This window comes from Kogia breviceps, chromosome 12, assembly GCF_026419965.1.
Source record: "Kogia breviceps isolate mKogBre1 chromosome 12, mKogBre1 haplotype 1, whole genome shotgun sequence".
Taxonomy (NCBI): Eukaryota; Metazoa; Chordata; class Mammalia; order Artiodactyla; family Physeteridae; genus Kogia; species Kogia breviceps.
Genome location: NC_081321.1, coordinates 78,966,227 through 78,993,748, shown reverse-complemented (window position 1 = coordinate 78,993,748; position 27,522 = coordinate 78,966,227). Strand labels below are relative to the sequence as shown.

Genomic DNA, 27,522 nt, shown 5'->3' with positions numbered 1-27,522 from the left:
ACAGAAACCAGGGGAGGGAGGAATCAGGGCCCCTGCGGAGACAGGGCCAGCTGCGGGGTCGGCAGGCTCTAGGACCCCAGGGCGGGAGAACCCAGGCCTTGTGCTGGCAGCAGACCCCGACGGCAGGTGGAAAGGCAGGTGGAAAGGCGGCCTGCATCTCGCTCTCCCGCCCCTCGCTCTGCTGCAAAAAAATCAAAGGGACACCGTGGGGCGCTCAGTAAATATTTGTCCAATGCGTGAATGAGTAAAGACAAGGGAGGGGGCGTGTTTTGAAAGCCCATCCCACTCTCCCTATCAACCACACCTCAGTAGTCGTTCCCCCGATAAAACTCTCCCCTCCCGGTGACTGTCGCCAGCGGACACCATGCCCAGGTATACGGTGCACGTGCGCGGAGAGTGGCTGGCGGTGCCCTGCCAGGATGCGCAGCTCACGGTGGGCTGGCTGGGCCGGGAGGCCGTGCGGAGGTACATCAAGAACAAGCCAGACAATGGTGGCTTCGCCTCGGTGGACAGTGTGAGCTTCCTCGTGCGCCGCTGCAAGGGCCTGGGCCTGCTGGACCACGAGGACCCGCTGGAGGTGGCCCTGGAGGACAACGAGTTCGTGGAAGTGGGTGAGTGGCCGGAGGGAAGGGGTGCAAATCACTCGGCCGGGCATTCCCGGGAGGGACGGTCCCTTGTCCTCCCCAACTGGGGGGGGCGGGGAGCGGGGAAGGGGGCGGGATCCTCGCACACCCCTGCGAGGAAGGCAGGAGTCTTATCCACCTTTTACAACGAGGCAGCCGACTCGGAAAGGAGGAGACTTCTTACTAGTAGCAAATACTAGATTTGAACTCATAGACCGCAGGGCTGAAGCCTTTTGCAGTTACTGAATCATTCTGAAAATCCCTTAGCCCCTTCAAAAGAACCTCACCGGACTGGAGGCCAGTAGCATAGATTTAAAACAAAATTAAATCTATTTTGTTGAACGAAACTATCAAATATTAAAAACACATAGATTTAAATATTAAATATATTAAAAATATTAAAATAATAGATTTAAAACAAGATAAAGTCGGTGATGGGGATGGAGGTGGGTTTGGATCTTGAACTTTCACTTAAACCCTTTCATGCATGCCTGGCACCTACATCTCTGCCTTTTGCTCTCCTCCTTTGTAAATTTAAAAGCATGAGAAGTCGTTTTAAAGCAGCCATTGCTGTAGAATTTCGAAGGCAGTTGAAGAGCCCTTTTCTTGGTTTAGCAGTAATGCCAACAGTGGGGGTCAATCTTGCACTCTTGTTTCAGTTATAGAAGGGGATGCCATGTCTTCCGACTTCATTCCATCGCAACCAGAAGGAGTTTACCTGTATCCTTTCCTGCAGGCGTGTGGGTCTGCTCTGGGGGCTACTGCTGCCGATGATGGGGCTGGGGCTTTTCCACACTACCCAGTATTTTCCTTTACCTGGCTACAGATACAGCAAATACCGGGAACCCGAAAAGGTAAGTTTCAAACCACTTCCTTTTTTTAAGAAAATTAAGTCCCCCCCCCACCCCTCATTTAAGGAGGAGGAGGGCTAGCAAAATGTATGACCAAGCATCATCAATGAGGACAGGGCTTTATCCAGCTCTGTGTAATAGGGAAAGGCATTATGCTTTTCCACTTCTAATTTTCCTTCCTCAACCTCCTCTTCAGCAAGCTGTCTTTGTAACTAGCACATTAGTGTTTGATAGTAGTGATAAAATCTCTGACGTGTCAGAGCTTTATTCTGCTTCAGGCTTCCCTACTGTTTTGAGCAACTGAGCTGTTTGCACTCACGGAGATTCCCTTCTTTTGTGCAGTACATTGCCTTAGATGGGGACAGCCTGACCACAGAGGATCTGGTCAACTTGGGCAAAGGACACTACAAAATCAAGGTATGCTGGAGGGAGGGGAAGGACATCCTCTGACCGTTTTTGTAGTACGCGTAAATCTTTGACAGGTTCAGCTCTGACCAATGTTTTCCTAGCTCACCCCCACTGCTGAAAAGAAGGTGCAAAGCTCCAGGGAAGTCATAGAAAGCATCGTGAAAGAAAAAACTGGTATCCTTTTCTCTTTGTATTACGCAGTTCTTTTTATAGGCTTAAAAAATGCCGCCTGTGTCTAACTGTATAACGTCTGGTTTTTATTCTAGTTGTTTATGGCATTACCACAGGTTTTGGGAAGTTTGCCAGAACTGTAATTCCTGTCAGTAAACTAGAGTAAGTTTGATTCCTCCCCACCAAACACACACACAGTCACATGCCACTTATTCTCATTTTGGAGATTTCTTTCAACAACAGAACTAATTAACATTTGCCCCAGTTTACAGATAAGGAGGGTGAGGCTCGGGTTAACTCACACACGAGTTGATATAGGAAACACAGACTTGCTGGTTTCTTCCATTGCCCCAGCATGCCTATTCTGTCCCTCCGAAGATTTAACTATGTTCCCAGCTGAGGGAACATTTTCACGGTGAGGTATCTAAGAGGGTTTTTTTTCTCTTCCTCTTCCAGGGAGCTCCAGGTCAACCTAGTACGTTCACATTCTTCAGGTAACTCACTCCAAGCATTCAGTGCCTCCTAGATCTTGTTTGATTTGAATGAAGTGCAGTCGGTCCTCCGTATCTCCGGGTTCTGCATTCCCAGACTCAACCAGCCTGGGATGTTCCTGGATCCAGATTAGGAACCCGCAGATGCTGAGGGCCGACTGTTACTGCATCACTTTATATAAGGGACTTGAACATCCGGGGATTTTGGTATCAGCAGGGGGGTTGGGTTGGGGGCCCTGGAACCAATACCCGGACGACTGCGTGGCACAGTGTCAGGCATCCTTTAACAGCGTCCGGAAGCAAGCGGATTCCAAGGAGTAGGTGCCAATTCTGCTTCCGGGGAGGGGTGGGGGCGGGGCGGAGAGGGGGGAAGCAGAAGGCATCAGACAAGACCACCTTTCAACTGAATCTCAGAAAAAGGAATGGGCCAGGTGAAAGGATGGGGTTGGGATGGGAGCGTGAATACCATCGTGCCAAGAGAGTGATGCAGTCAGGGGACGAAATTAAGGCTGGAACTCAGGGAGGATTTGTTCGGGACGAGGTGAGACGGGAAAGTCTGTCAAGAATCCCATCAGACTGCAAGAGAGCTTGTGCTGAGGAGTCCGGACGCTATTCTAAGGGTATTGAGGAGGGCGGGGCGTTCGCTGACGCTTCCAAGAAGGGGAAGTGAGAAGGCAAAACTGGATTCTCATATCTGTCTGGAAGATGAGACTTGAAGAAGCAAGAGAATCAGGAGAGAAAGCAGTGCAAGTATCTGAGCCAAGACGTGGTGAGAAATTTGAGATGGAGACGGCTGGGAGAAGGAAAAGATTTTGTTTTTCTTGGAGAAAACATCAATTCTGTTTTGTAGGTGTTGGGAAGCCACTAATCCCTGAGAGATGTCGGATGCTCTTGGCTTTAAGGATCAATGTCTTAGCCAAAGGATACAGTGGCATTTCCCTGGAGACTCTCAAGCAAGTTATCGAAGTATTTAATGGTAATGCAACAGATACCCAACTGACCCTCCGATGAGGCTGTGTGTGTACCACAGGTAGACTTGATTGACAGGGTGGTGAGAAATTGGTGAGAAAAGAAGACATAAACTAATGGAGATGAGTGGAAAATGAACTTGGCAAGAAGGAGGTTAGCTAGATGGGGTAGGATTGAGGCAGAGACTCTTACTCCTGTGGATTTTCACCCATTCTCTATCAGCCTTCACTCAGCATTTGGCATCTTAAAGACTAGAACGAGCCCCTTAAGTCTGGCCTTAAGTTCAGGGCTGGAGAGAACATTGGATTCAGTGGTGTTTGAATGTGGTTAGATAAGTTGCATCAAATCATCTGGGAAACATAACGATTCCTGGATGTCCACCCCGGAGACGGATTCAGTAGTTCTGGTTGGTGCCTGGGAATCTGAAATCTGCATGCTCCCCAGGGGGTGGGATAGCCAGACTTGAATAACTGAAATTCCGTCTCTTACAAAGGTAGAACAGAAATATGAAGATGAAAGACTTGCTTGTGATCAGGAAGCTGTCTAGTGCCAAGATAGGAGGCAGTTCAACTCTTCGGAGCTTGCTTCTTGGGATAATTCTAGTGTGGAGATGAGATCTGACATGGGTGGGAGGCCATTGTCCCTTCCCACAAATAAGGATAAACATTCTAGGTCAGTGGAAACTTGGGGACTCTTTGGGGTGAAGGAGTGGGAGGAAAAGCAGGGCTGGGCAGTCACACAGAGCAAAACACATGCTAGATTTTAGGCACAAGTGACATATAAATGTGATATGCCAATCAGTGAATAGCAATTGAATGAACAATATATAGTATACAAGGCTGTGCTGAACCAACCAGCAGTGATTCAACACCTATTTCTACTCCCACCTAGTCTGCCCGACTATACGCCTAAAATCCCAGATAGTGCAACTTCAGCCGTGAATCCACCTGTGCGTTATGGGTGAGCCCAGGGGACCTCTGGGTCCTAGAGTTCTGAGAATTCCCCAGGGTGAACCATGACCTGGAAGCTGACCTATCGGTGGCACTGCTTTATCTTACTGACATTACGTAGCAGTTGGAAAAAAACTGCTATCAGTAGTCTGGTTTACCTTGGAAATGTCACCTCCTTTTTGAGTAACTTAATGGGAATTTCCTCCAAAACAGTACACGTCCATGTATAAGTGCTGGTGAGGTGGCAGACTGGGTGACCAGGAATTGGGCAGAAGAGAAGAGAGCAAATTGACTATGACTTTACCTCCCCAGAGAACCCCTGTTAAAACCCTGGTGCACCTTATCTTTCTAGAACAGTTTGTATTACTTTTTTTAATGTATTTTTTTAAAGTCTTTATTGAATTTGTTACAATATTGCTTCTGTTTTATGTTTCGGTTTTTTGGCCTCGAGGCATGGGGGATCTTAGTTCCCTGACCAGGGATCGAACCCGTACCCCCTGCATTGGAAGGTGAAGTCTTAACCACTGGACCACCGGGGAAGTCCCTGTATTACTTTTCTAATTAAACATTTACATGTTTTCAAACATTCTCCAATCGTTTTTAATGGCTACATACACCAATCAGTCCTATGAAAGTCTCGTAATTTCCTATCTGGATCATTTTAAACTTTATGTTCTTAGAAATAAGGCAGCAAAGAATAACAGCTAGCTCCTGATCACATCTTTAAGATACATTGCTAGAATTTCTAGCAATTCCTAGGTCAGATTAGAACATGCACAGTAACAGTAAACAAAGGGGCAGAGGACCAAAGAGAAGGAAGAAGTTAAGGGAAGAGGTAGTCATTATGGGGGTACGGGTTCCAGATCACCTTTCTTCCGTGCAGTCTGATCTTAATTCTTTATGTACAGTGTTCTCCCAACCCCTTCACACAGCATATCCGAGCATGTCCTGGCTAAAACCTGTAACGCTTCCCGTTGTCCTTAGGATAAAGTCTAAACTTAAAGTGGCTTACAGAGAAAGCTTTGCTCCCGGCAGGGTCCTCCTTCCTTCCCTCCTTTCTTTCCCTCTTCCCTGCCTTTCTGTCTCCCCTTCTCCTTTTTCTTTCTATAGCAGTTCAGCCAGGTCCCTTAAGCATTAGTTGTGCTTGAGGAATTGTCTTTCCCTAAAGCGAGAATCGCCAGAATGAAGGACTCTTGAAGTAACCGGTGCCTCCTTCTCTCCCAGCCTCCTGCCTGCCCTATGTTCCAGAGAAAGGAACTGTCGGTGCCAGTGGAGACCTTGCCCCACTCTCTCATCTTGCTCTTGGGCTAATCGGGGAAGGGAAGATGTGGTCGCCGAAGAGTGGCTGGGCTGACGCTAAATACGTAAGATTTTAATAACAGCTTCCACCTGCAGTAATTTCCCGAGGCTGGACACCAGGCGTACTTGCATGCTTTCCAGCACTCCATCCTTACAGCAGCCTGACACGGGAGCCACTGTTATCCCTATTTTATGGCTGTGACAACTGAAGCTTAGAAGCGTGGACAGAGTCAGGAGCTCAGCCTTAGCACAATACAGATGTCAAACTAGGCAAGGCTCTTAGCTTCCATATGCAACTGTCAGCCTTCTGGACTTGGAGATCACCTCGGTAAAAAGGTACAGCAGCCAGTCTTAATTGCGGGAGTTTATTCTGCATCTAAAACATTTCCAGTGCCTTTCCAGGTCACATGTGGTTGCAGGTTTATTTACTTGCTGGTCTAATAGGTACAGAGCTGTGATCATAGCACTGACTTATAACCTCTGGAAAGGAGGCTCCACTCCCCCCCTTTCCCCGCAAGCTGTCATCTGTTGGCCAATCAGAAAGGCTTGTTTTTGGTAAGGCTTTAACGTTTTCTTCGTTCATCTCCAAATTCATCAGAGCAGCCCAAAGAATTGTTTGAAGTGTCATCTCTGATCTCTTGCTGGGAGGTCCCCTAACAGTAACTGAAGGGGCAGAGGACCAAGGAGGAAGAAGTTAAGGGAACAGATAGTCCTTCGGGGGTTTGGGTTCCAGATCACCTTCCTTCTATGCAGACTGATCTTGATTACTTCTCTATGTACAGTGTTCCCACAACCAACTTCACACAGCAAATCCAAGCATGTCCTGGCCAAAACGTGTAACGCTTCTCACTGTCCTCAGGATGATGTCCAAAACTGAAGTGGCTTACAAGAGTCTTGCTTGTCATATCCACACCTCCCAACCAAATCCTTCCCCAGCAACATTGTACATCACAGAAGCGAGAGGTGGCCTGCAGCTGGCGTGCCCTGTGTCCTAGACAGAGGGACCAGCCATGTCCATTCTTCTCTTCCTGCTTCTGATAAGTCCTCTGAGAAACTTCCCTCTCTGCTCTTCTGGTTCTTTTCCCTATAGGCCCACCCCGTCAAGTCCCTTTTGCACCTCCTTTGTGCCCTCCCAGCACCTTATGTGATTATTTTCCACAGAACCTGACCCACTTCCTACCTCCTGTTACACTTAACATACTATGGCTGTGTTTGCCCTTGAGCTTGGCTGTCTCCATTTTTCCTACCCTCAGCCCCACTCCTGGGACAGAGTTAATCATGTGATAGATATTCTAATGAGCTTGTGAAATTGACAGAGTCCGTGGTCCTGCCTCCGTGTCTTCCTTCTTCCCTAGAGGGACCTTAACCTAGTGATTGCTTTCACCTCTTTTATTTCAGGGGAAGATCATTCTGCCCATTTCCCCTCAGGATTCTGTGTCCATCTCTTGGGCCCATAAGTCCCTCTTCACTGGTGCTCACACATTTGCCATACAAGTGAGAAGCCCTGCTCTGAGGTTCTGCTAGTGTTCAGACAAGTAGGACGAGGGTGGAGGACTTTCTAGGTCAAGCTCTGGAGGCCAGGGAATGTGGACAGAGTTTGGAGCTCAGCCTTAGCGCACCTGCATCTGGATGTGCATCTGCTCAGGAAGCAGCAGTAAAAAAAAAAAAAAAAAAAGAATCACTAAAGTGGAAACTGAACGCAAAGGACCTAGAAACCAACATTCAGGGTTGATTTTGTAGACACTGGCCCCTGATGTAGGTGCAAAAATTACTCGAAAGCTAAGTCTGCTTGCAGACTAAAGAATGGAACTAGAGGATAGACCAGCGAAGATAAACAGAACCAATTCGTGTAGGTCTAATCTTTTGTAAGACAGACCTTTGGGCTCACAAAGTCTTTTATTGGATTCCACATGAAATTAGAAATACGCTGGTATTTCATCTGATACCCATTTTTACCTTTTAAATCATTCTACAGGTCCTGGCAGCTCATGGATTGAAACCAATAGTTTTGAAGCCAAAAGAGGTAAGGAGACTAAGGAAAATTTGTTCGTTTTAACAAATCTTTACTTAATAGCTATTTTCAGTCTTAATATCAGCCTCACTGGTCTCTTAAAATAAACATAGCTTCCATGTTTGCTTAAGTTGGGCGCTGAAGAAAGGGCTCTGCCATAAGCACTGAAAAGACTCTTCGGGCCACAGATGCCTAGGGGTTCTCTTACAGAAGAACTTAAACTTTCAAATCGGGATCTCTAAGGACCCCTAAGAGATGCTGTAAGCCAACATCCCTTGGGATGCTCTAAGCCAAGAGTCTCGGACCAGAAATTTTTCAAGGTGTCTTGTCGATAATGATGAGAAGTGGAAGAAATGCAGCATAATTCAGAGCTAAAGATTTGATATGCCATCTACATTGGAGCACCACTGCTGCCTTAATGACGGGGATACTTAACAGCTCTTCCATCTGCTAGACTTATACTAATGATTTCACATATGATGGCACTTCATCCTTGCATACTTAAATAAGCATTACTGCCCTGCACTTTAGAAACCATGGATCAACATTATTCAGCTGACAGGCTAACTTTTCTCTTATGAAAGCAAAAGATATGAAATCAACTTGCACATACACTTGTTACAACAAACAGCGTGAGGAAACTTCTCTCCCCTTCCACAAAGGGTCTGGCGCTCATCAACGGGACGCAGATGATTACCTCCCTGGGCTGTGAAGCTGTGGAGAGAGCCAGTGCCATTGCTCGGCAGGCTGACATAGTGGCGTCCTTGACCCTCGAGGTGTTGAAGGGCACCACCAAAGCCTTCGATACTGGTCAGCATGGCTCTTCCGTTAGTTTGCTATTCATTCAGGCAGAGCTCGGGTGCACGGGGGGAGGGGAGGCTGGTCAAGGTGTTCAGACGCGGGAGTGGTGGGGGTAGATGGTAGGGAAGAAGAAAATCCAAGTGCCTGTGCCTTCGTAGGACTGCTGCAGCTTCATCTAAGTTACGCCACACTTGACCCTTGAAACGACCGTGTTTCACAGACAAATGCTGACCCAGAGGGTTACGTGACCTGCCCCAGATCACCAGCTCTGACTCCCATTAAACTACATGTTGTCTTAAGAATCTGTGGGCAGGGGCTTCCCTGGTGGTGCAGTGGTTGAGAGTCCGCCTGCCGATGCAGGGGACACGGGTTCGTGCCCCGGTCCGGGAAGATCCCACATGCTGCGGAGCGGCTGGGCCTGTGAGCCATGGCCGCTGAGCCTGCGCGTCCGGAGCCTGTGCTCCGCAGCGGGAGAGGCCACGACAGTGAGAGGCCCGGTGTACCGCAAAAAAAAAAAAAAAAAAAATCTATGGACAGCATTTGAGAACTAGAGAAGGATTAGTGCTGGTCCCCATTTGAAAATCAGGAGAGGAAAAATTGTAGAAGTCGTAGCTTTTCTAGAAAATAATGACTTGGAAAGACTCCCTACTCTTCTGTGTAGTAGGACCAAAAAAACTGTCTAAAAATGACTTAGTTAAATTAGGCCACTATTGAGCTCCCTTCCATTATGAGCCTCAATCTTTTGAGGGTAGGCCCAGTGTCTTGAGTTGAATTCCCAGAGATCTCAACACATAGTTTGCACTCAGATATTTAAAGTAGAAAGAATAAAGTCCATAAGGAAAATCTTGCTTTGGAGTTAAGTTTCTAATCCTGAGTGATGGTTCAGGACCCCTGGAGTTTTGAGGGCTGTGTCAGCACAGTGGATGGTTCTGTGCCAGCGATGGTAGTTCATTCAATACAAGAATTGCTCAGACTTTTTCTCTTTCATCAATTCTAGACATTCACGCTGTTCGCCCTCATCGTGGGCAAGTTGAAGTCGCTTTTCGGTTTCGGTCCCTCTTGGACTCAGATCACCACCCATCTGAAATAGCAGGTCTGGGCGTGCCTATGTGAGTGAGCTTATTTGCTTTTGGAAATAATTGGAAAGAACTGCTAACATGCCCCCTGCCATCCCTATATCTTTTCCACAGAAAGTCACAGGTTCTGTGATCGTGTTCAGGATGCTTACACCTTGCGCTGCTGTCCACAGGTAAACAAAAAAGCTAACAAGTTTCTATTCTTTCCCCCAGTTTGTCGGGGTGGGGAATAGAAAGGGAGGAAGGTGTTAGAAAGTCATGTAATGGTCAGCGGTAGTCCAGATTTCATTACTGCCTCTATTAAAAATGATGTATATGTAATACTTCCACTTTCCAATTATCATAAAGTTTCTGTTCTATATGATAAGCTGCTTGTTTCCCTTTGAATTACTTTGCTCAACCCCTGTGTAGAGAAGTCCGATGGACAGCTTGTTGTTTTGGTTTAATGCCCTAACTTTAAAAAATTCTTAGTAATAGCATCATCCTAACCAGTTAATGGAGTTTTACTGGCTCTACCTGTTAGATAGAACTAGAAGCAGTCTGCCAGGAACATCCACAGGAAAATCTAACCACAATTCAAGGGCATATCCATGGTTAGATCTTATCTGCATTTAATAGGCAGACATAAACCATTATAAATGAATCTGTGAGTCATAACCTTAAATATAAAACGCAGATGACCTGGGTTGGCGTGACGCAACCTATATTGCAGATGTTCCAACTCATTTGCAAATGGCAATTAGCTAAGTGACAGACTAACATGCATCTCAAGAGTGAAACAATATTTCAGGTTGTACCAAGTTCCAATCTGTAGGGTACTAAAGAGTCCTCCCTAGCATAAATACCCTCTTTTCCTTGTTCTCAGCAAGTTCTGTTCTAGCTTAGCTAGACTGAAAACGTCTTTGGGGAAGAACTGCCAGATTAGCTCTACAGTAAGAATAAATCCCAGTTTAAATGTTCTTGCTATTCTAATAAGAATATCAGACTATGTGACAGGGACCATTATCAGTGTCTTCCATGTATTCGCTCATTTGATCTTGTCTTTTAGATCCACGGTGTGGTGAACGACACAATAGCATTTGCGAAGAACATCATTACCACAGAAATTAACAGTGCAACAGATAATCCTGTATCTTTTGATGGTTTACTAAGCTGTGATTATAGAATTCCAGCTGGTCATTTTAAGATCTAAGTGATCGTTTTGTGTAGCCTCTCCGTTGCTCCATTTCATAGACTAAGTCCTTGGGCTCCGAGGTTAAATGCCTTGCTCTAGAGCCAAGCTGGTAAGTGGCAGAGGCAGATCTGTGAACCTAGTCTCAGGTTCGGAGTCTAACGTGCTGTGCTTCCAAAACTGACAGAGGAAAGATTAAAGGGGGGTATTTCCAACGTTGGCTGCAGGGTTTCACGAAGACCTCTGCCCTAAAACCCACTGCTGAGGTTGTTGGTAGAAGGATGAAGATCTACATCACAAGTGTGATTGTAGAGACCCTGGGTAGGATGGCATTTATGTGAGCCTTCCTAGGGCTAGTGATACCATGGTGCACTAAACAGAGGCCACCTTTTAACACTTACCTAAGTATTGATCAAAGAGTTATGGCTTTCCTCATCCTGAGTATATTTCTGACGTGGAGTTTACTCAAATCAGTGTTCCCATATTTGTACAAAGAAGAGTAACAATGCTTCTGTCTCTCAAGGATGGAGCCCTTCTTTTCCTTCACGGTGTGGGTATCTCAGCGTCATCTTGTTTTTGCTATGGAAGGTTCTGTGATGGCTTAGTTCCCCCAGAAGTCGATGTGATCGGTCAGGAGGCACACAGGCAAAGTCTTCACAGAGACAATACTGCCTTTGAAGACCATCCAACCCTTTAGGAATCTATTTCTCCTACCTCACATCTGCCTCAGTTCTTAACATTGGAGAAAGTAGCCCTAAAAGCCTTGCACAGCCCGGGCTAGCAGAGAGCAGCTGTATAAGGTTTCTCACTAGACCTTTTCAATGTGGCTTCTCTCACAAGCTTACTTCGGGATGTGCGTTTTATGTCCTCTCAGGTTGTTTTACAGTGAAGTCAGACCCAAGCTAAATACCCCTCAACTCACTAACCCTCCTCAACACCATCCACCCCCAAATGGAGAAGTAGTTTTCATGAACTCTATGCATTCTTCTCTCATCTCTTATTTCTTGCACTGTAGAGCAGAGGTATCCATTCTACACTTACATAATTTAGACTTGAAAGGGTATCTTATGGAGTAATAAAAAGCAAAACAAATCAACAAAAATACCATTAAATTACTGGCCAAGGGAGGGAGGATCATTCCCTGCTAAATTCCTCCCCCACCACTTGCCTCAGCAAAAATTTCAGCCGAAAGTCCTTTACTTTCTCAGTGAAAGATTCTTAATTGTTGATGAATTTCCAGTTGGCTAATACTTGGGAGTTCTCCGGCAATACCGGTGTTACCCAAAAGAATATTTTTCTCAATCTTCTGTTGCATATATAGACCATCTATTACACAGTTGCTGGATATTATAGGAGTTAACTTCTAATTGCTATAACCTAGTAGCCAACAAACAAATTTGGAACAACTAGAGAACAACAGATGTTGCTTACGTTGTAAACTGGTGCAGAGATCCCTTGCTATAAGGATTCTGAGAATGGAGAGAAGACCAAGGCCTGTCGTTGGGGGCGGGTCCATGGAAAAGGGCAGGAGCTAGGTCTAAGAGGCTCACAGTTATATGCACACAAAAGGGTAATTCCAAACTTGTTAAGTAACACATGCACCTCTCCCTCTTTGAAAGTCAGAACCTTTCCTACACAGAGTGAGTTCCTAGTTAATAGGTTGTGAATAGTCTTGAGTCCAGTAGGTGAAAATGAGCTCTTTGGAAAGTCTTTTGCTGCCTTTGTCAGGGTTCCTGTTGACTTAAGTAAAATACATGATGGGGTGGAATGATCCCTGAGAGTATTAATGCTTAGCGAGTCCAAAGTTGCCACTGACTTAAATGGGTTTGCAGTGACCTCATGGCCGCCATTTGCTATGAACACTGGCATAGGATCAGTGAGTGGAAGGTTTGAAAATTTTCCCAGAATTGATTGTTCCAACAATTTGGTGGTTGCTCATCAGCAGAATCTTCCATTCAGCAGGTTCTTCGATGGAGCACAAGCTCGCAGTGCCCACTGAAGAAACAGAATTTGCTTTTAAACTGGTGTCCCGATCTCTGTTCTTAGTTTCAGATTATAAACTTTTTGAGGGCAAGTACTGACCACCAGACTAGTAATCTTATGGCGCTTGAGGATCTCTCATCCCAAGAGAAAACATCATTTCATGCTTCATGTTTCTTTGACCCCCAGTTGGGTGGACACAATCATCCTTAAGGTTTTTGTTTTGTTTTGTTTACCTTTGTACCCCTTCATGTCAACAGCTGCCTATGGAAAGACTCTCCTTCTCTCCACCCTCCCTTTGTACAAGGGCTACCATCTCAATGTTAGAAATGAGCAATTGGGGAAAGAGTTATACTTGAGGTGATCACCAAGTGTTATGTGAAAGCCTTAACCTATTTTGAAAGATGGTCTTTGCCAGAAGGGGAGAGACTGTTTCTGGAGGAAACTTCCATGGTGAATATCCAGCCAAAGTAAGCATTTTAGAATTGCTCCTGACCCTGAAAGTATATTCTAATATAGGCCAACTGAACTGAGACACTGTTTCAGGCCCTGGACTATTTGGCCATTGGCGTCCATGAACTTGCTGCAATTAGTGAAAGAAGAATTGAAAGGCTCTGCAACCCCTCCCTCAGCGAGTTGCCTGCCTTCCTGGTGGCTGAAGGTGGTCTGAACTCTGGATTCATGATAGCCCACTGCACGGCTGCAGCCCTGGGTAAGGACACTGCACTTTGCCCAGAATGCAAGCCTATCCACCTCAAGGCCTTTCCATTTTACCTAAAAGTGTCACATTTTGTCTTTGAGATCTAACATTTTCACCACCTCCGTGTGCATCCTCAATACAAATGCAGCAGGTTTAGAGAAAAAAATATAAAATAAAACCTAGGCAACATTATACTGAAACATAATAACACACTAATGAGGTTGTAAATAAGGAGGTTTCCACGATTTCTCTGTAGGAAGCAATGTGACATCACACGTGAACTTCATCTTTGTAGTTTTTTCACTAATCTCAATTTGAAGATTATCAGAAGGAAAAAGGCAAAAGATATTTATAGCTACTGGTGAAACTTGAGCTGATCCAAATGATTAAAGTTTGGCTACATTCCGTAAGACACACCAACCACTAAAAACGTAAGGATGTGATGACAACATGCACAAATGCTTGTAAGAAGCAAGATGCCCTCTATGAAATCTGAGCTTTAATATAGCAGATTTCTGACTCGAGACTGTCAGGGACAGAGAAGTAACATCGGAATAGAGACTGGCACAAAGGAAGTACAAAGGGCTTCACTTATATTTACTCAATCGTCAAACAATACCGAGAGACAGGTACTATTATTTCCTCCATTTCAAAGATGAATACTTGAAGATCCAAGAAGTTAAGTGACCTACTCAATAGTGCACAGCTAGTAAGAAGTAAAGCAGAATTCAGACCCAGGCATTTTGGCTGGCAAACCTGTGCCCTCACTTCAATTAATGAGGATCTCTTTTAAATCAATACTTAATCCTAAAATATGGTTGCCAAATTTAACAAATAGAAATGCAGCCTGCCCAGTTAAATTTGAATTATTCAGCATATTATCTGGTACTAAAAAATTATTTGTTTTTTTAATCTGAAATTCGAATTGAACTGGGCATCTGGTATTTTTTTCTGGCAAAAGTACCCAAGAGGCAGGATAGCACAGTGGCTCATAAGAGCATAGACTCTGGGTCCGAATCCCAGGTCTGCCCATTTACCAGCAGCGTGATATGGAGCAAGTCTCTTAATCCTGTTGACCCTCAGTTTACTCCTGTGTAAAATGGGGGTGATAAATTTACCCAACGGGGCTGTTTCGCGGATTAAATTAATGAATGCGTGGAATGCCTTAGAACTGTGCCTGGAGTGTCATGAACACTAATATTAATATTAACTAATATTAATATTAGTTGTTGTTACTATTACTACTCAGCCCTTCCTCAGTTAAGTCTCACACTAAGACTCAACACAGCCAACAAAGAGCCACTGAGTTCATTTTCTGTCCAGTATTTTCTGTTTACTCACTTACCTCCTTACTAAAATATCCCTCTAAGGGGCAGCAACTTCTCACATTAACATGGGAGGTGGTCACTGATTTTCAGAGAAGCGTTAGGAATTTGGGGAACCTCTTCTGAATGTGTTTAGCTGCCCTGTCATCTGAAGTTGCTCAGCTTGCTTTCATTGTAATAAAACTGGTGGCTTTCTCTTTTTGGCCACTTGTAAGTTACGTTTCTGAACAAGCCCCACCAAACCAGGTGATCCACATAGCAGGTTCAGGGGCCCAGGACTTGCAGTGCTGAGACCTGAAAGTTCTGGGCAAACCAGGATGAGTGGATCACCATAGTTTATAGCATATTATCTCAGGATCCCCTATAGCATAGAAAAGAACTGCAGCTTCACTCAGAGCTGCTCTCAAAGTTCAAAAAAAGAGGGGAAAAAACTCTTTGCGTTTGACCTTTTCCAGCTTCTGAAGCTGGGGAGAAAGAACTCTGTAATCTAGGTTCTTGCTACTTAAGGTGTGGTCCTCTGGCCCCAAATACAGCCATCACTGGCGATTTGTTAGAACAGCAGAATATCAGGCCCCATCTAAAACTCAACATTTGCACTTTTAACAAGACCCAGTGATTCATTTGCATGATAAAGTTTGAGAGACAGCAACCTAGGCCAACTCTAGACTTCCCCCCACCTCCCCAAGACTGCCCCGCAGTCATTCAAGCCCTTGCTCAAACCCAGTACATCCACTTATGTCATCATTGCACAGTCTCAACTGTAAATCTTCTCGCTCAAGATCTGTGGGTCCAGCCTCAATCCCCAAACGCCACGCCTGAATTCTGATCCCGCCTCCTCTGGTGACATAATCAGAGTGTCCTCCAATACCTGGAAATGACCATCACCTTTTTGACCCCAAGTCTCCCTGTCATGCTAAATGCTTCTAGTGTTTTCAACTTGGCTTTGTAATATGAGGGTTCCCATCCTGGCCTTATCTCAGAACTCACTAGAGTTTCAGAGTCCTTCTCACTTTGGGAAGGAAAAACAAACCCAACCTTCTTCCTTTTCCCAAAGTACCTTTGGACCATCTGGTGCTTTGATAACGACCGAGAGCTCCTGGAGAGGGTACCCCACGCCGAGGAGCACTTTGGGAAGCCATGTGTCATTTTGGCAATTTTTCTATTGGGAACATACATAAGTATGTCCCTAACTTAACGTCTCTGGCCTCTTGCAGTCTCTGAGAACAAGGCTCTATGCCACCCCTCGTCCGTGGACTCTCTCTCCACCAGTGCCGCCACGGAGGACCATGTCTCCATGGGAGGATGGGCAGCAAGGAAAGCCCTCAGGGTCATTGAACACGTGGAGCAAGGTAACCCCAGCCAGTCCGGGATGCAGGCCTCCCTGATAAACTATACGCCAGCGGTCCTCAGAGTGGGATCCCCACCGGCACTATCAGCATCACCTGGGAACTCAGGGCCTGTCCCAGACCTGCTGAATCAGAGACCCCAGGAAAGAGAACAGAACAAGCTGGGTTTAACAAGCCCTCCAGGTGGTTCTCATGCTCGGGGAAGATTAAGAACCACACCCGCTGGCTAAGCCAGTTCATCGGCTGGCTTTTATTTTTTTAATATGAACATTTTAAAACATGCTCAGAAGTGGAGAGATTAGTACCAGGAACCTTCATATGCCTCACTCTAATTCAACAGTTAACACATTTGCTTCTTTTTTTTTTTTACTTTTTCCAAATTATTTTCAAGCAAATCCCTGTCGTCATGTTTTCTTCCTGCATACTTTCTCTCTCAAATACAAACACTTTCTTATCCACCATGATGCCATTATCACATCCGACAAAAAATCAACAATAAGTCTTGGTATCATCGAGTACATAGTCAAATTTTCCCAAATTATCTCAACGTCTTTACAGTTTGTTCAAATCAGGATTCAAGACCCACCTTTTAAATTTGGTGGCCAAGGTTTTAAGCTTCTTTTCATTTACAACAGTCCCCTCTCCCTTTTTTTTTTAAATTCATGCCATTGACTAGTTAAAAAACCCCGTCAGTTTTCTGACAGAGACTGATATTCTGGACTTACTGTGAGCTTCCTCGTGGTGGTAACTTTTGTTCTCTGTCCCATCATTTCTTGGGTGTTGCAGTTGGTCCTGAAGACTTGAGGAGATTTAGATCCAGCCTTTTCAGCACAGAGAGTTCATAGGTGGAGCCCTGTTGAGTTAACCTCTTCCAGCCTTCTTAATCACTGCTTGTTTGGTTTCTTAAAGAGAAACTGCCTTCCTTTAGGCATTGTTCTCTAAATTCCTAAATTTGTGCAACTGTATTGGAAGCAATTGGCTGACAAAAGAATACCACTATTTTAAGATAAGTGTGAGAGAGTTGAGTATTCTTTTTTTGGTAACAGCTCTGTTGACATATAATTCATATACCATACAATTCACCCACCTAAATTGTACAATTCAGTGGTTTTTAGTAGAGTTGTGAATATATCAGAGTTGTGAGTCAACACCACAGTCAACTCTAGAACATGTTCAGCATCCCAGAAAGAAACCTTGTACCCTATACTATCACTCCCTTCTCCTCCCTATCCGGCCTGGTTGGGGTGGAAAGGCATGTATCACTGGGCGCAGTGGATTAAGTGGTGAATGAGGCATCCTCTGCCCTCTTGGAAATTAGAGTCTACCTAAAGAGGAAGACATTGAACAACAACTTGGCAACGCTTTGTAGCATTTAACAAAATTCTGACTAAAGGATTGAGTCATAGGAGGCTATAACTGAACCTGACCTAGTCTGAAGGGATGGGAAAAGGCATTTCCAAAGGAGTATTTAAGATTAAGACCTGAAACGAATAGGGCCAGCTAATTGGGAAGAGGGGAGCAGTATTTAATAAGGAAAGGGGATGTGTGTGCACAAAATACATTGTTCTGGGATGCGTCGCAATGATGTACAGATGCCCACACTCGGGAAAGAACTGGGATGGATGACGAAGGCCAGTTCTCTACGTGGAGGCAGCTGACGGCTGCAGGAGGTCAGGTGAGAAGCATACCAGGAACAGAGAGGTGGTTGCACTCAGGGGAAAAGAAGACCTGAAATGTTACCAGCCCACTGGAGGAAGGAGGGAAAACTTTTCAAAGGGAGCAGCTTAAAAAACCCAGTGTGGGGACTTCCCTGGTGGTCCAGGGGTTAAGACTGGGCGCTTCCACTGCGGGGGGGCGTGGGTTCATCCCCCTGGCTGGGGAGCTAAGATCCGCATGGCCTGCGGCGGTCCAAAAAAGATCTGCAGTGAGAGGGAGTCTGAAGCCCAAGCACAGACATCAGTCAAGGCCAGGGGATGGTGGGGAGGTGGGGAGGAAGGGGATGTAAGGTCAGGAGAAGCAGTCTTTTCTTAGTGAAAGGGACTCAGGTTTAAATTAGCCTCAGATGTCAATAAAATGAAGAGCGTCAGTTCTGAAAACTTTTAAGAACGTCCTTGCAATATATCTAAGTAGAACTATTATTTATTTGCTCAGGATGGTTTTAGTTCATGTGACTCATACGCTGTTAAGGTGAAGAAAATATTCATGGGAAACTAGAAGGTATTTCCATGATTCTTAGGATATTTGAAGTGTATTTAAATTTTTGGAAGGGAAGGGCAAAGGTGGTTATTAGGCCACTGAATATCAGCTTATTTCAAAATAAATGAGAATCGTATTTTTTAAAATCCAGGTATATCAAGATACACTGAACCCTTTGCATCTGTATCAATGAAGTGTGTGGGTTTTTTTCTTTGTTTTGCGGTACACGGGCCTCTCACCGTTGTGGCCTCTCCCGCTGCGGAGCACAGGCTCCGGACGCGCAGGCGCAGCGGCCATGGCTCACGGGCCCAGCCGCTCCGAGGCACGTGGGATCCTCCCGGACCGGGGCACTAACCCGTGTCCCCTGCATCGGCAGGCGGACTCCGAACCACCACGCCACCAGGGAAGCCCAAGTGTGTGGTTTTTAAATCCCATCTGATGGCATCAGGGAGAACGTATGGTTGTGAATAGCAACAAAGAGCAGTTAACCGAATGTTGAGAGATGCTTGCTCAAGGATTTCCTGACATGTTTCACGTTTATCTTGCAACCCCACCTAAGCAGCTGTCTGTTATATGCACTAGCAAAATCTGCCATTTTCCTACTCACATTTCTCCAACCAGGAGGCCAGGTTTGTGTCATGTGGGTGAGGGCAAATCAGGAAGATTAGCCAGCTCTGATCTTGAGCTTCAGCTCTATGAAATAAGCATAAGCACCTATTTAATAAGATGCTTTACTTCTCAAAGTTTCCAGTTCCTTACGTGTAAAGTGAGGGGACTGGGCTAGAAGATGTGAAGTTTCTTCCAGGTCCTAATGGATTCTGTAACTTCATCCTCTCCCATCGTGACCTGTCTGTACTCACCAGAGTTTGGAATGTGCTTTATAAATTTTAAGACAAGAAGTCAAATATTTTTAATACTCCATTTTGGTTAACCACTTAAGTGGCCTGATCAAGAGATCACTTAAGTGGCCCCTAAGCTTCTAAATTATCTTCTTGGCAAATAACAGAACCCAAAGTGGTTTAATTTTGAATTATATTTCTATAAAAAATTCTTCATTAGACTGTATCAAATGTAGAGAGATTTAGATTTCAATATTCATAGTGGATCTCAAGGTATGGTACATTCCACAAGCATTCATAGCTAGGAAAAGACAGTGTAAAGATTGTTTTATCAAGAAACTTAAAGTTGGCAAGATGCCAATGGCTAGAATTTCAGTTTTAGTGGATTTGGGAGCCTTTAAGCTTGAAGGTTTGAAACAGACATTGGAGAATTAGTTCCAGGGCAACCAGAGACTCATCTGCTCATTCACTGGCTCCTTCAATCCTTTGATGAAAGTCTATCTGCCAGGTATTTCAGGCCGTAGGGAACAGCAGGACTGAAAACAAATTAAAATCGACACAAAGGTAGAAACAGGAAGCAGGTCCTCCATCTTGATCAGCTGAGGGGAGAAGGGGAAAGCTGATTTACCTGGATAGTCCTCCCCTTCTCACCATTAAAGACGCATCCAAGGGGTTAGAAGAGCACGTTTAAGATGGTAACCAAATACCAAGGGATCTTCATTCTCCTCATAGACGGGGAGAACCGACCATCTGTTAGTTGGCTGGCGATGGCCATCAGCTTGCATGGGATTTATATCCCTCAAGCATGAAGTCAGACTGTAATCAGCCGTCCCCTCGTCCTTCCTTGTTTCAGTGCTGGCCATCGAGCTTCTTGCAGCCTGCCAGGGGATAGAGTTTCTACGCCCTTTGAAAACTACCACTCCACTGGAGAAGGTCTATGACCTGGTGCGCTCAGTCGTAAGGTAAAGTCAAGCAGATTCCTGGAAAGTGACACTGCTTTAGAACTTTGAATCCTGGCAGCAGTTAACGTTGGCTCATGGTTTGATGTGCTGTCTCTGCAGGCCCTGGATAAAAGATCGCTTCATGGCCCCAGACATCGAGGCAGCACACAGACTGCTCATAGAGCAGAAGGTAAATTGGCTACTTGGCTTAGTTCTTAGTTTGGGGTCGTTATGGGAAAGCAAAGTGGGAGTGGAGAGTGGAAAAACATCCATATTCTTTTGCTTCCTGGCTGTTCCTTGGAAGTGAACCAAGAGGTACTCATGCAACTTTCAAGGTCACTAAGAAGCTATTCGATACCCTCTTAAGTGTCCCATGTTGCACCCAAACACGGACTATCTGAGGATTAGAAGCTGGAATGAATTTTAAATGGAATTTGGGGACAAGTATTTGTGGGGAGAAAATGAAAGGTTCATGGATTCCTCCCCATCAAGAAGGCTCTCTCTCATTAAAAATACATTCTCTTTCTGTAATGCTATCGCCACCACCACCACCTGGTTCAGTGACTGCATAGACCTGAAGAGAAAACAAATTTCCCGAGTTTTTATTCAAAGGGATCTGGATGTGTCTAGTGCACTGGTGTGTCCTGCCCCATCACACTGGGTGAGATTCAGCGTCTCTCTATTGCTTCTTCCCTCTGGCTACGTTGACTGCAGATGCATCTGATAGGGACAGATGCCTAGAATGAGGACTCATTTTTAAAATAGAGTTTTAAAGTTCTTTAAGCCTTTAATTTGTAGGTATCATGTTCCCTAGAATTGCTTGATTTTTCCCCTGGAACCAATGCGCTGCTCTTGGGGAACAATTTTTTTCCTTTGACCTTCACCCCTGTCATTTCTAAGTGTTCCCTGTACCCTTTGAGGGGAATTCCCTTGCTTGCTGCCAACTTTGGTGCTAGAAGAGAGGTGTGTGAGAGCTCAGCCTTGTTTTTAATTGAAATATGATTGACATATTTCATTATATTAGTTTGCAATATAATGATTTGACATTTGCATATATTGCAAAATGGTCACCACAGTACGTCTAGTTACCATGCACTACCACACATAGTAATCATTTTCTTCTCGTGGTAAGAACTTTTAAGATCTATTCTCCTAGCAACTTTCAAATATACAGTGCAGTATTATTAACTATAGTCACCAAGCTGTACATGACATCTCCAGGATTTGTTTACTTTATAAGTGGAATTTTGTACCTTCTGACCCCCTCCACCCACTCCCCCAAACCCCAACCACCGATCTGTTCTCTGCATCTATGAGCTCTTTTTTTTTTTTTTTTTAGATTCCACATATAAGTGAGATCGTACGATATTTGTCTTTCTCTGTCTGACTTATTTCACTTAACATGATGCCCTCAAGATCCATCCATGTTGTTGCAAATAGCAAGAGTTCCTTCTTTTTTTAGGGCTGAATAAAATTCCTGTGTGTGTGTGTGTGTGTGTGTGTGTGTGTGTGTGTGTGTATCTCACAATTTCTGTATCATTCATCCATTGATGGACACTTAGGTTTCTTCTGTGCCTTGGCTATTGTAAATAGTGCAGTGAACCTGGGGGTGCAGATATCTTTTCAAGGAGATTAGCTTTTGAAAGAATACATTTTCTAAGGTAATACAAAAGAATAGGAAATGCTCCTTCCCTGTCAGCGCAACCAGATTAAAAGCAGCTATAATATAAACAAAAAGCCGGACTTTAGTTTGAGAAGATGTTTTGCTTGAAAGGAAATAGGTTGGTGGGTGGAGGTAAACACTAAACAAGGCTGTGAAACAGTGCTTCTCAAACTGTAAAGTGCACGTGAATTTCTAGGGGATCTTGTTAAAATGCAGGTTCGGATTCAGTAGGTCTGCAGTGGGGCTGACATTCTGACTTGTCCCAAGCTATGCTGACGCTGCCGGTCCAGGGGCCACGTTCTGAGTAGCAAGGGTCCAAAGAACAGAGGGCATGTGGCATGGAAAGAGAGCAAAGAGGAAATCCACTGCCTCTTATCATCTAAGGCTTGCCTTAGAAAACACACAGTCCCATCCTTGAGCGACTTTCCTTAATTCCATCCACACTGAATTCTCTAGGTTTCGTTTGTTTCCTGGCTTGTTTTGCTTTAGAAGAGCAAGCAGCTGAAAACCTTCATGGTAACTTTAGAAACATTTTGGACTTTGTATTTTAAAAGCTGTTAAAGCAACCAAAGACTCATTGACAGATCATGTGTCAAATGGCTTATAATAAAAGCAAGCAAACAGCTGCTGTGTTATCTAGTCAGGTAGAGATAATGTTTTGACTTCGTATGAAGTTGATGTTTAATGGCATGTGCAAACAATGTTGTCAACACTTGGTTTTGTCCTTGCATTTCAGGTTTGGGAAGTAGCGGCACCATACATCGAAAAATACAGAATGGAGCATATTCCGGAATCAAGACCTATTTCTCCAACAGCATTTTCATTGGAATTTCTGCACAAGAAATCGACCAAAATCTCAGAGTCTGAGGATCTTTAATGCTTTTTGTCACGAATTAGCAGATCAGATGGTACTTAGTTTAACAGCAAACAGTATTATGCTGAAGGAGAAACCTGAGAACTTTCTCAGGTGGATCAATCAATTATATAGTTCAGTTCTAATACCTGCTCTGGTGAGGCTGGTGACGGTATTACATTTACTAAATCTAGCACCGGTTACAGATGAAGCTGGTGTTTCCAGATTATAGGAGTTTTCTTGTTTCTTAACGAAATCTACAGGCCACTCACTCTTAAGGGTGAGAAAGCTAACCACAGCTGCATGGACCTTTGACTCAATATTAGATGAACTCAAATCTCAAGACAGATTGATGGCATTGTTTTCGAAAAACATTAGACTTTTGTGAATCTTTTGTTTTTGTGTTTTTTTTTTTTTAGCTTTGTCAAACTCTCCACTAGTTAACTTTGGCTGATTGTACTGTGCCATGCTATGATGAATGTTCCTTAATATGTCTTTGTAAACAACACTTTTTAAGTCATAATTAGTTCTTAAGCTGCTTCTTCTTTTATTCCTTGAATCATAGTAAAGAATAGTCAATAGGTCAACAAGAGATTCTGTGTACAGGAGCTAAGGAATGAATATAAAGATCGCTGTTGGAGTGGTTCTCAATGAATTGTGCATTTCACATTTATCAGATGTCGCTACACATATCAGAAAAAGGATTCAGATGCTTAAACTGGAGTAGGAGGTTAGTGTTACTGCTACTTTACCATGTGTTAGTACTCTGTTCACATTCTTGTAATAATAACCCAGCTTAAGATGCCTCCTCATTTCACAGGTAAGGAATCTGATGTTCAAAAGTTAACCAGCCCCCTCTCTATAATGGTAATCATTAAAACAAGGCCCCGTTGACAAAGGTCAGATGCACCCTGGGATGTTACCCAATCGGTTCCCTCCCCTCCCCAAAAAGAAGATAAAGAACTTCCTGGAAAGGCTTAAGTGTAATTGTCCCCATGAAGGATGGGTCACATGACTTCTTGGCTTCCGGAAGCTGTGACTTTGCACCCTTCTGTGCAAACATGAGCAAGGCTCTTTCCAAGTGCAGGGATGTGAGACCATGGCTCTAACAACTGCAGCTGGTCAAGGAAAGGACAGGCACACTTGCCAGCTTGCCTACCTGATTATAGCCTTTTCACAGTAGAGTCTTCTTTTAGGTTGCAGCCTGTCCACAGGAAGGGCAGAGACAGGAGTGCAAACCAAAATTCAGTGAAGCGAAATGTGCTGAGGAACCTGTTTGCCGAAAGGTGGTTCTTGATGCTGTTCTTTGCTGAAACGTAAACACATAAATTAAGTTTTTTTCATTCTTTTTTTTTTTTGCGGTATGCGGGCCTCTCACTGTTGTGACCTCTCCCGTTGCGGAGCACAGGCTCCGGACGCACAGGCTCAGCGGCCATGGCTCACGGGCTTAGTTGCTCCGCGGCATGTGGGATCTTCCCGGACCAGGGCACGAACCCGTGTCTCCTGCATCGGCAGGCGGATTCTCAACCACTGCGCCACCAGGGAAGCCCTTTTTTCATTCTTATCCACGAGCTGCAGTGGAGCCAGTAAACCCAGTGGTCTGATGGCTGTTCGTCACTGGTATGGGGCGGGTTGGTTTCCCACAGGCCCGCGCGGTCCTCCGGGGCCCTCTGTCATTGAGTTTCCTATACAGCTCTGTACTATGCCATCAAGGGAGTTTCAAGGTAAATGTGGAATAAACTAAGTCTCAGTTGTCTTATGTCATTGCTGTATTCTTAGATTTTTATAACAAAGTTTAACACCTTGTCAGGGAAAGGTTATTCTAACTGCAGTTAATTACATTTCTGAAAGATTTCGTCAGTGCATGCTCACACGGTACAAAGTGTCTTAAGAAAATGTGATTGATTCGGTATACATTCTCTCTCTTCCCCACTGAGCAGCCCAGAAGAGCTGGAGGCATCACGATTTCTGCCCCAGTGAGCTCACCTGGGCTTCATCACCTGTTCTCTCCGGGCAGCCACAGAGCAAACCCCAAAGCGCAAGGGACTTTCAAGCTTCTTTTGTGCCACATTTGCTAATGTCCTGTTGGCCAACGCAAGTCAGGCATCGAGCCCAAGTCAGTTTGGGAGAGTCACACACAAGGGCGTGGGCGTGTGGTTTGGGGGCTGTAGCTGTCACAGTCTGCCGCATACATGAAATTCCACACATAACCTGAAAACTTCCTAGGAAGCTACTTTTCATTACTACTTTAAACTTGTGTCTCCTTTCTGAATCTGGTCCCTGGATTATTAGCCTTTTTATTAAACCTTCTAATTATCTCATGAATAGCACGATCATTTTGCATTTGGGGGTTTACTTTGGTTGAAGGTATTAACTCAAACGCTGAAATTATACCAAAAAACAAAACCACAAAAGGAGTTGGAGGAAACTCGTTTCAGCTCAGGGCACAGGCCTGGTTCGTCTCAAGGGGGTCCCATTCCCTTTACTGGGTGATTAGTTCAAGAGACAGCGGAGGTTGCAATTTGGGCCAATGAGACAGAGGAATTTTACTGCAGCCTCGAGAAAACGCTTTCTCTCCTGAGAGCCGTGACAGCCAGGCTTTCTCCCTCTCCTGCTTGACCTCAGTGAGAAGGCAGAGAGCCCCTCGGGCTGCTGCTGGTCAGCCACACCTGGGGGGACCTGGCCTTGGGGAGCCGCCAACACTGGGGGACAGAACAGAGGGAGGGAAGGGATCTGGGTCTTCAGAATTACTGAGCGGCTGGGTAAACCACTCCCAAAGCCTGTCCTTCCTGTGAAATTCCGAGGGGGAGCTAATGAACTTCCTTATTTTTTTTTTTAACATCTTTTTTGGAGTATAATTGCTTTACAATGGTGTGTTAGTTTCTGCTGTATAACAAAGCAAATCAGCTATATGTGTACATATATCCCCATATCCCCTCCCTCGTGCATCTCCCTCCCACCCTCCCTATCCCACCCCTCTAGGTGGTCACAAAGCACTGAGCTGATCTCCCTGTGCTATGTGGCTGCTTCCCATGAGCTATCTATTTTACATTTGGTAGTGTATATATGTCCATGCCACTCTCTCACTTCCTCCCAGCTTACCCTTCCCCCTCCGCATGTCCTCAAGTCCATTCGCTATGTCTGAGTCTTTATTCCTGTCCTGCCCCTAGGCTCTTCAGAACCATCTTTTTTTTTTTTTTTTTTTTTTAGATTCCATATATATGTGTTAGCATACGGTATTTGTTTTTCTCTTTCTGAGAATATTTACTTCACTCTGTATGACAGATTCTAGGTCCATCCACCTCACTACAAATAACTCAGTTTCGTTCACATCTCACTGTGCCATTTCCAGAGCTTTCCACCCAGATTTCTAGCACCTGATACCTCCTACTGTCTCCACCAAAGGACTTGGTTAAGGTGTCTTGCCAGAATCCACTCACACAGCACATACCTGAGTGCCTACTCTGTTCACTAAAACCAGATTAATATTTCTACCACAACACTCTTGTCCTGGGCCTAACCTATTCAGAAACTTGCAGTGGCTTCCCCTGACTTTAAGAATAAAGTTCCGGGAATTCCTTGGTGGCACAGTGGTTAAGAATCCGCCTGCCAGTGCAGGGGACGCAGGTTCGAGCCCTGGTCCGGGAAGATCCCACAAGCCACAGAGCAACTAAGCCCTTGCGCCACAACTACTGAGCCTGTGCTCTGGAGCCCGCGTGCCACAACTACTGAAGCCCGCGTGCCTAGAGCCCGTGGTCCTCAACAAGAGAAGCCACCTCAATGAGAAGCCCACGCACCACAACAAAGAGTAGTTCCCGCTCGCCGCAACTAGAGAAAGCTGGCGCGCAGCAACAAAGACCCAACCTGAGTCGACCTGACCTTGTAGTCCCTGCCCCCACTGAACCCTCCACTCTAGGAAGACTCAGGCACCCCCCCCCCTTCTGAACACCCCATGATGCTCCATCTCCGGAGCCTTTCCCTCACATCAAAATCTTTCCAACCTCTCAAGTTGAGGATGGCCATGCCCCTTTCCACCCAGCCATGGAACTGTTTCTTGCTGGGTTTCACTTTTCCACTTTACTCCCCCATAAGCATCATCCATTATATTCAGGAATTCATATGCTTTTTCCAATATACATAACACGTATTTTCCTTAACACTGCATTCCTGGGTTGGCCTGTTGAGTGTGTTTTAATAAGCAGTTTTCACTAGGACTGTCTCTATGCTTGTGCAGCCATTCATTAATTCATTCACTGATCACCTACTATGAACCAGTCACTACACTAGATCCCGGGGACATGACCAGGTCCCTGCCCTCTACTAACACACAATCTAAAGGGAAAGACAGTTTGATTGCAATGCTATAGAGGCTATCGTAGAGGAATGGGAGCTTGGTGTGGGGGGCAGTGACTAGCTCTGATTTCCCACTTAGAGAAGAGGGCAAGTACTCCAGGCAGAGGGAATGGTGCTGCAAGGCCTGGAGCAGCAAAAACAACTGGCGATGTTGAGGCACAGTGAGCAAGTCCACGTGGCTAGGGTCTAGAAGCACAGCCTTCTCAGACTTGAACGGGCACACAGATACCTGTGGGCTTGTTAAGACCAGATTCTGTTTCAGCAGGTCTGGAGTAGAACTGAAGTTCTGCATTTCTAGCCAGCTCCCATGAGTTGCAAGAGCTTACGGGACACTGGCCTGGGAGGACTAAGGCAGTTCCAGGTGGGTATCTTCTGCTTTCATTCAAAAAAGACATGAACACTACCTGTGTAGAGTGAATATCTCCTAGAAAGAAAATAGGAAGTGCTTCACCTTTTTATTCAGTAGTTATAAGGATATATACTTCTACGTGGCTTGGGTTCCAGG

At 45.0% G+C, this 27,522-nt stretch overlaps 2 protein-coding genes across 3 annotated transcripts in view; one reads left to right on the top strand and one right to left on the bottom strand.

The window, feature by feature from the left end:
• On the top strand, positions 1-24,985 carry HAL (histidine ammonia-lyase). Of its 2 annotated transcripts, XM_059080290.2 has the most exons (20): positions 1-611; positions 1,283-1,343; positions 1,450-1,477; positions 1,817-1,891; positions 1,984-2,056; positions 2,149-2,215; positions 2,510-2,547; positions 3,395-3,520; positions 5,688-5,827; positions 7,738-7,785; positions 8,436-8,583; positions 9,572-9,667; positions 9,765-9,823; positions 10,699-10,779; positions 13,206-13,271; positions 13,348-13,513; positions 16,041-16,175; positions 20,061-20,169; positions 20,269-20,338; positions 22,548-24,985. In XM_059080290.2, the coding sequence occupies exons 1-20, from the start codon at positions 365-367 to the stop codon at positions 22,686-22,688; spliced, it is 1,974 nt and encodes a 657-aa protein (XP_058936273.1). In that variant the 5' UTR covers positions 1-364; the 3' UTR covers positions 22,689-24,985. The 2 variants fall into 2 exon arrangements, with proteins under 2 accessions (XP_058936273.1, XP_066866020.1); XM_067009919.1 differs by lacking the exon at positions 16,041-16,175 and having other exon boundaries at positions 22,548-24,422.
• AMDHD1 (amidohydrolase domain containing 1) overlaps positions 23,836-27,522 on the bottom strand; it is a 21,776-nt gene continuing 18,089 nt past the window's right edge. The window contains exon 9 of the mRNA XM_067009920.1: positions 23,836-23,973. Coding sequence (XP_066866021.1) covers positions 23,910-23,973 — 64 coding nt within the window. The 3' untranslated portion in view covers positions 23,836-23,909. The remainder of the gene's footprint in view (positions 23,974-27,522) is intronic.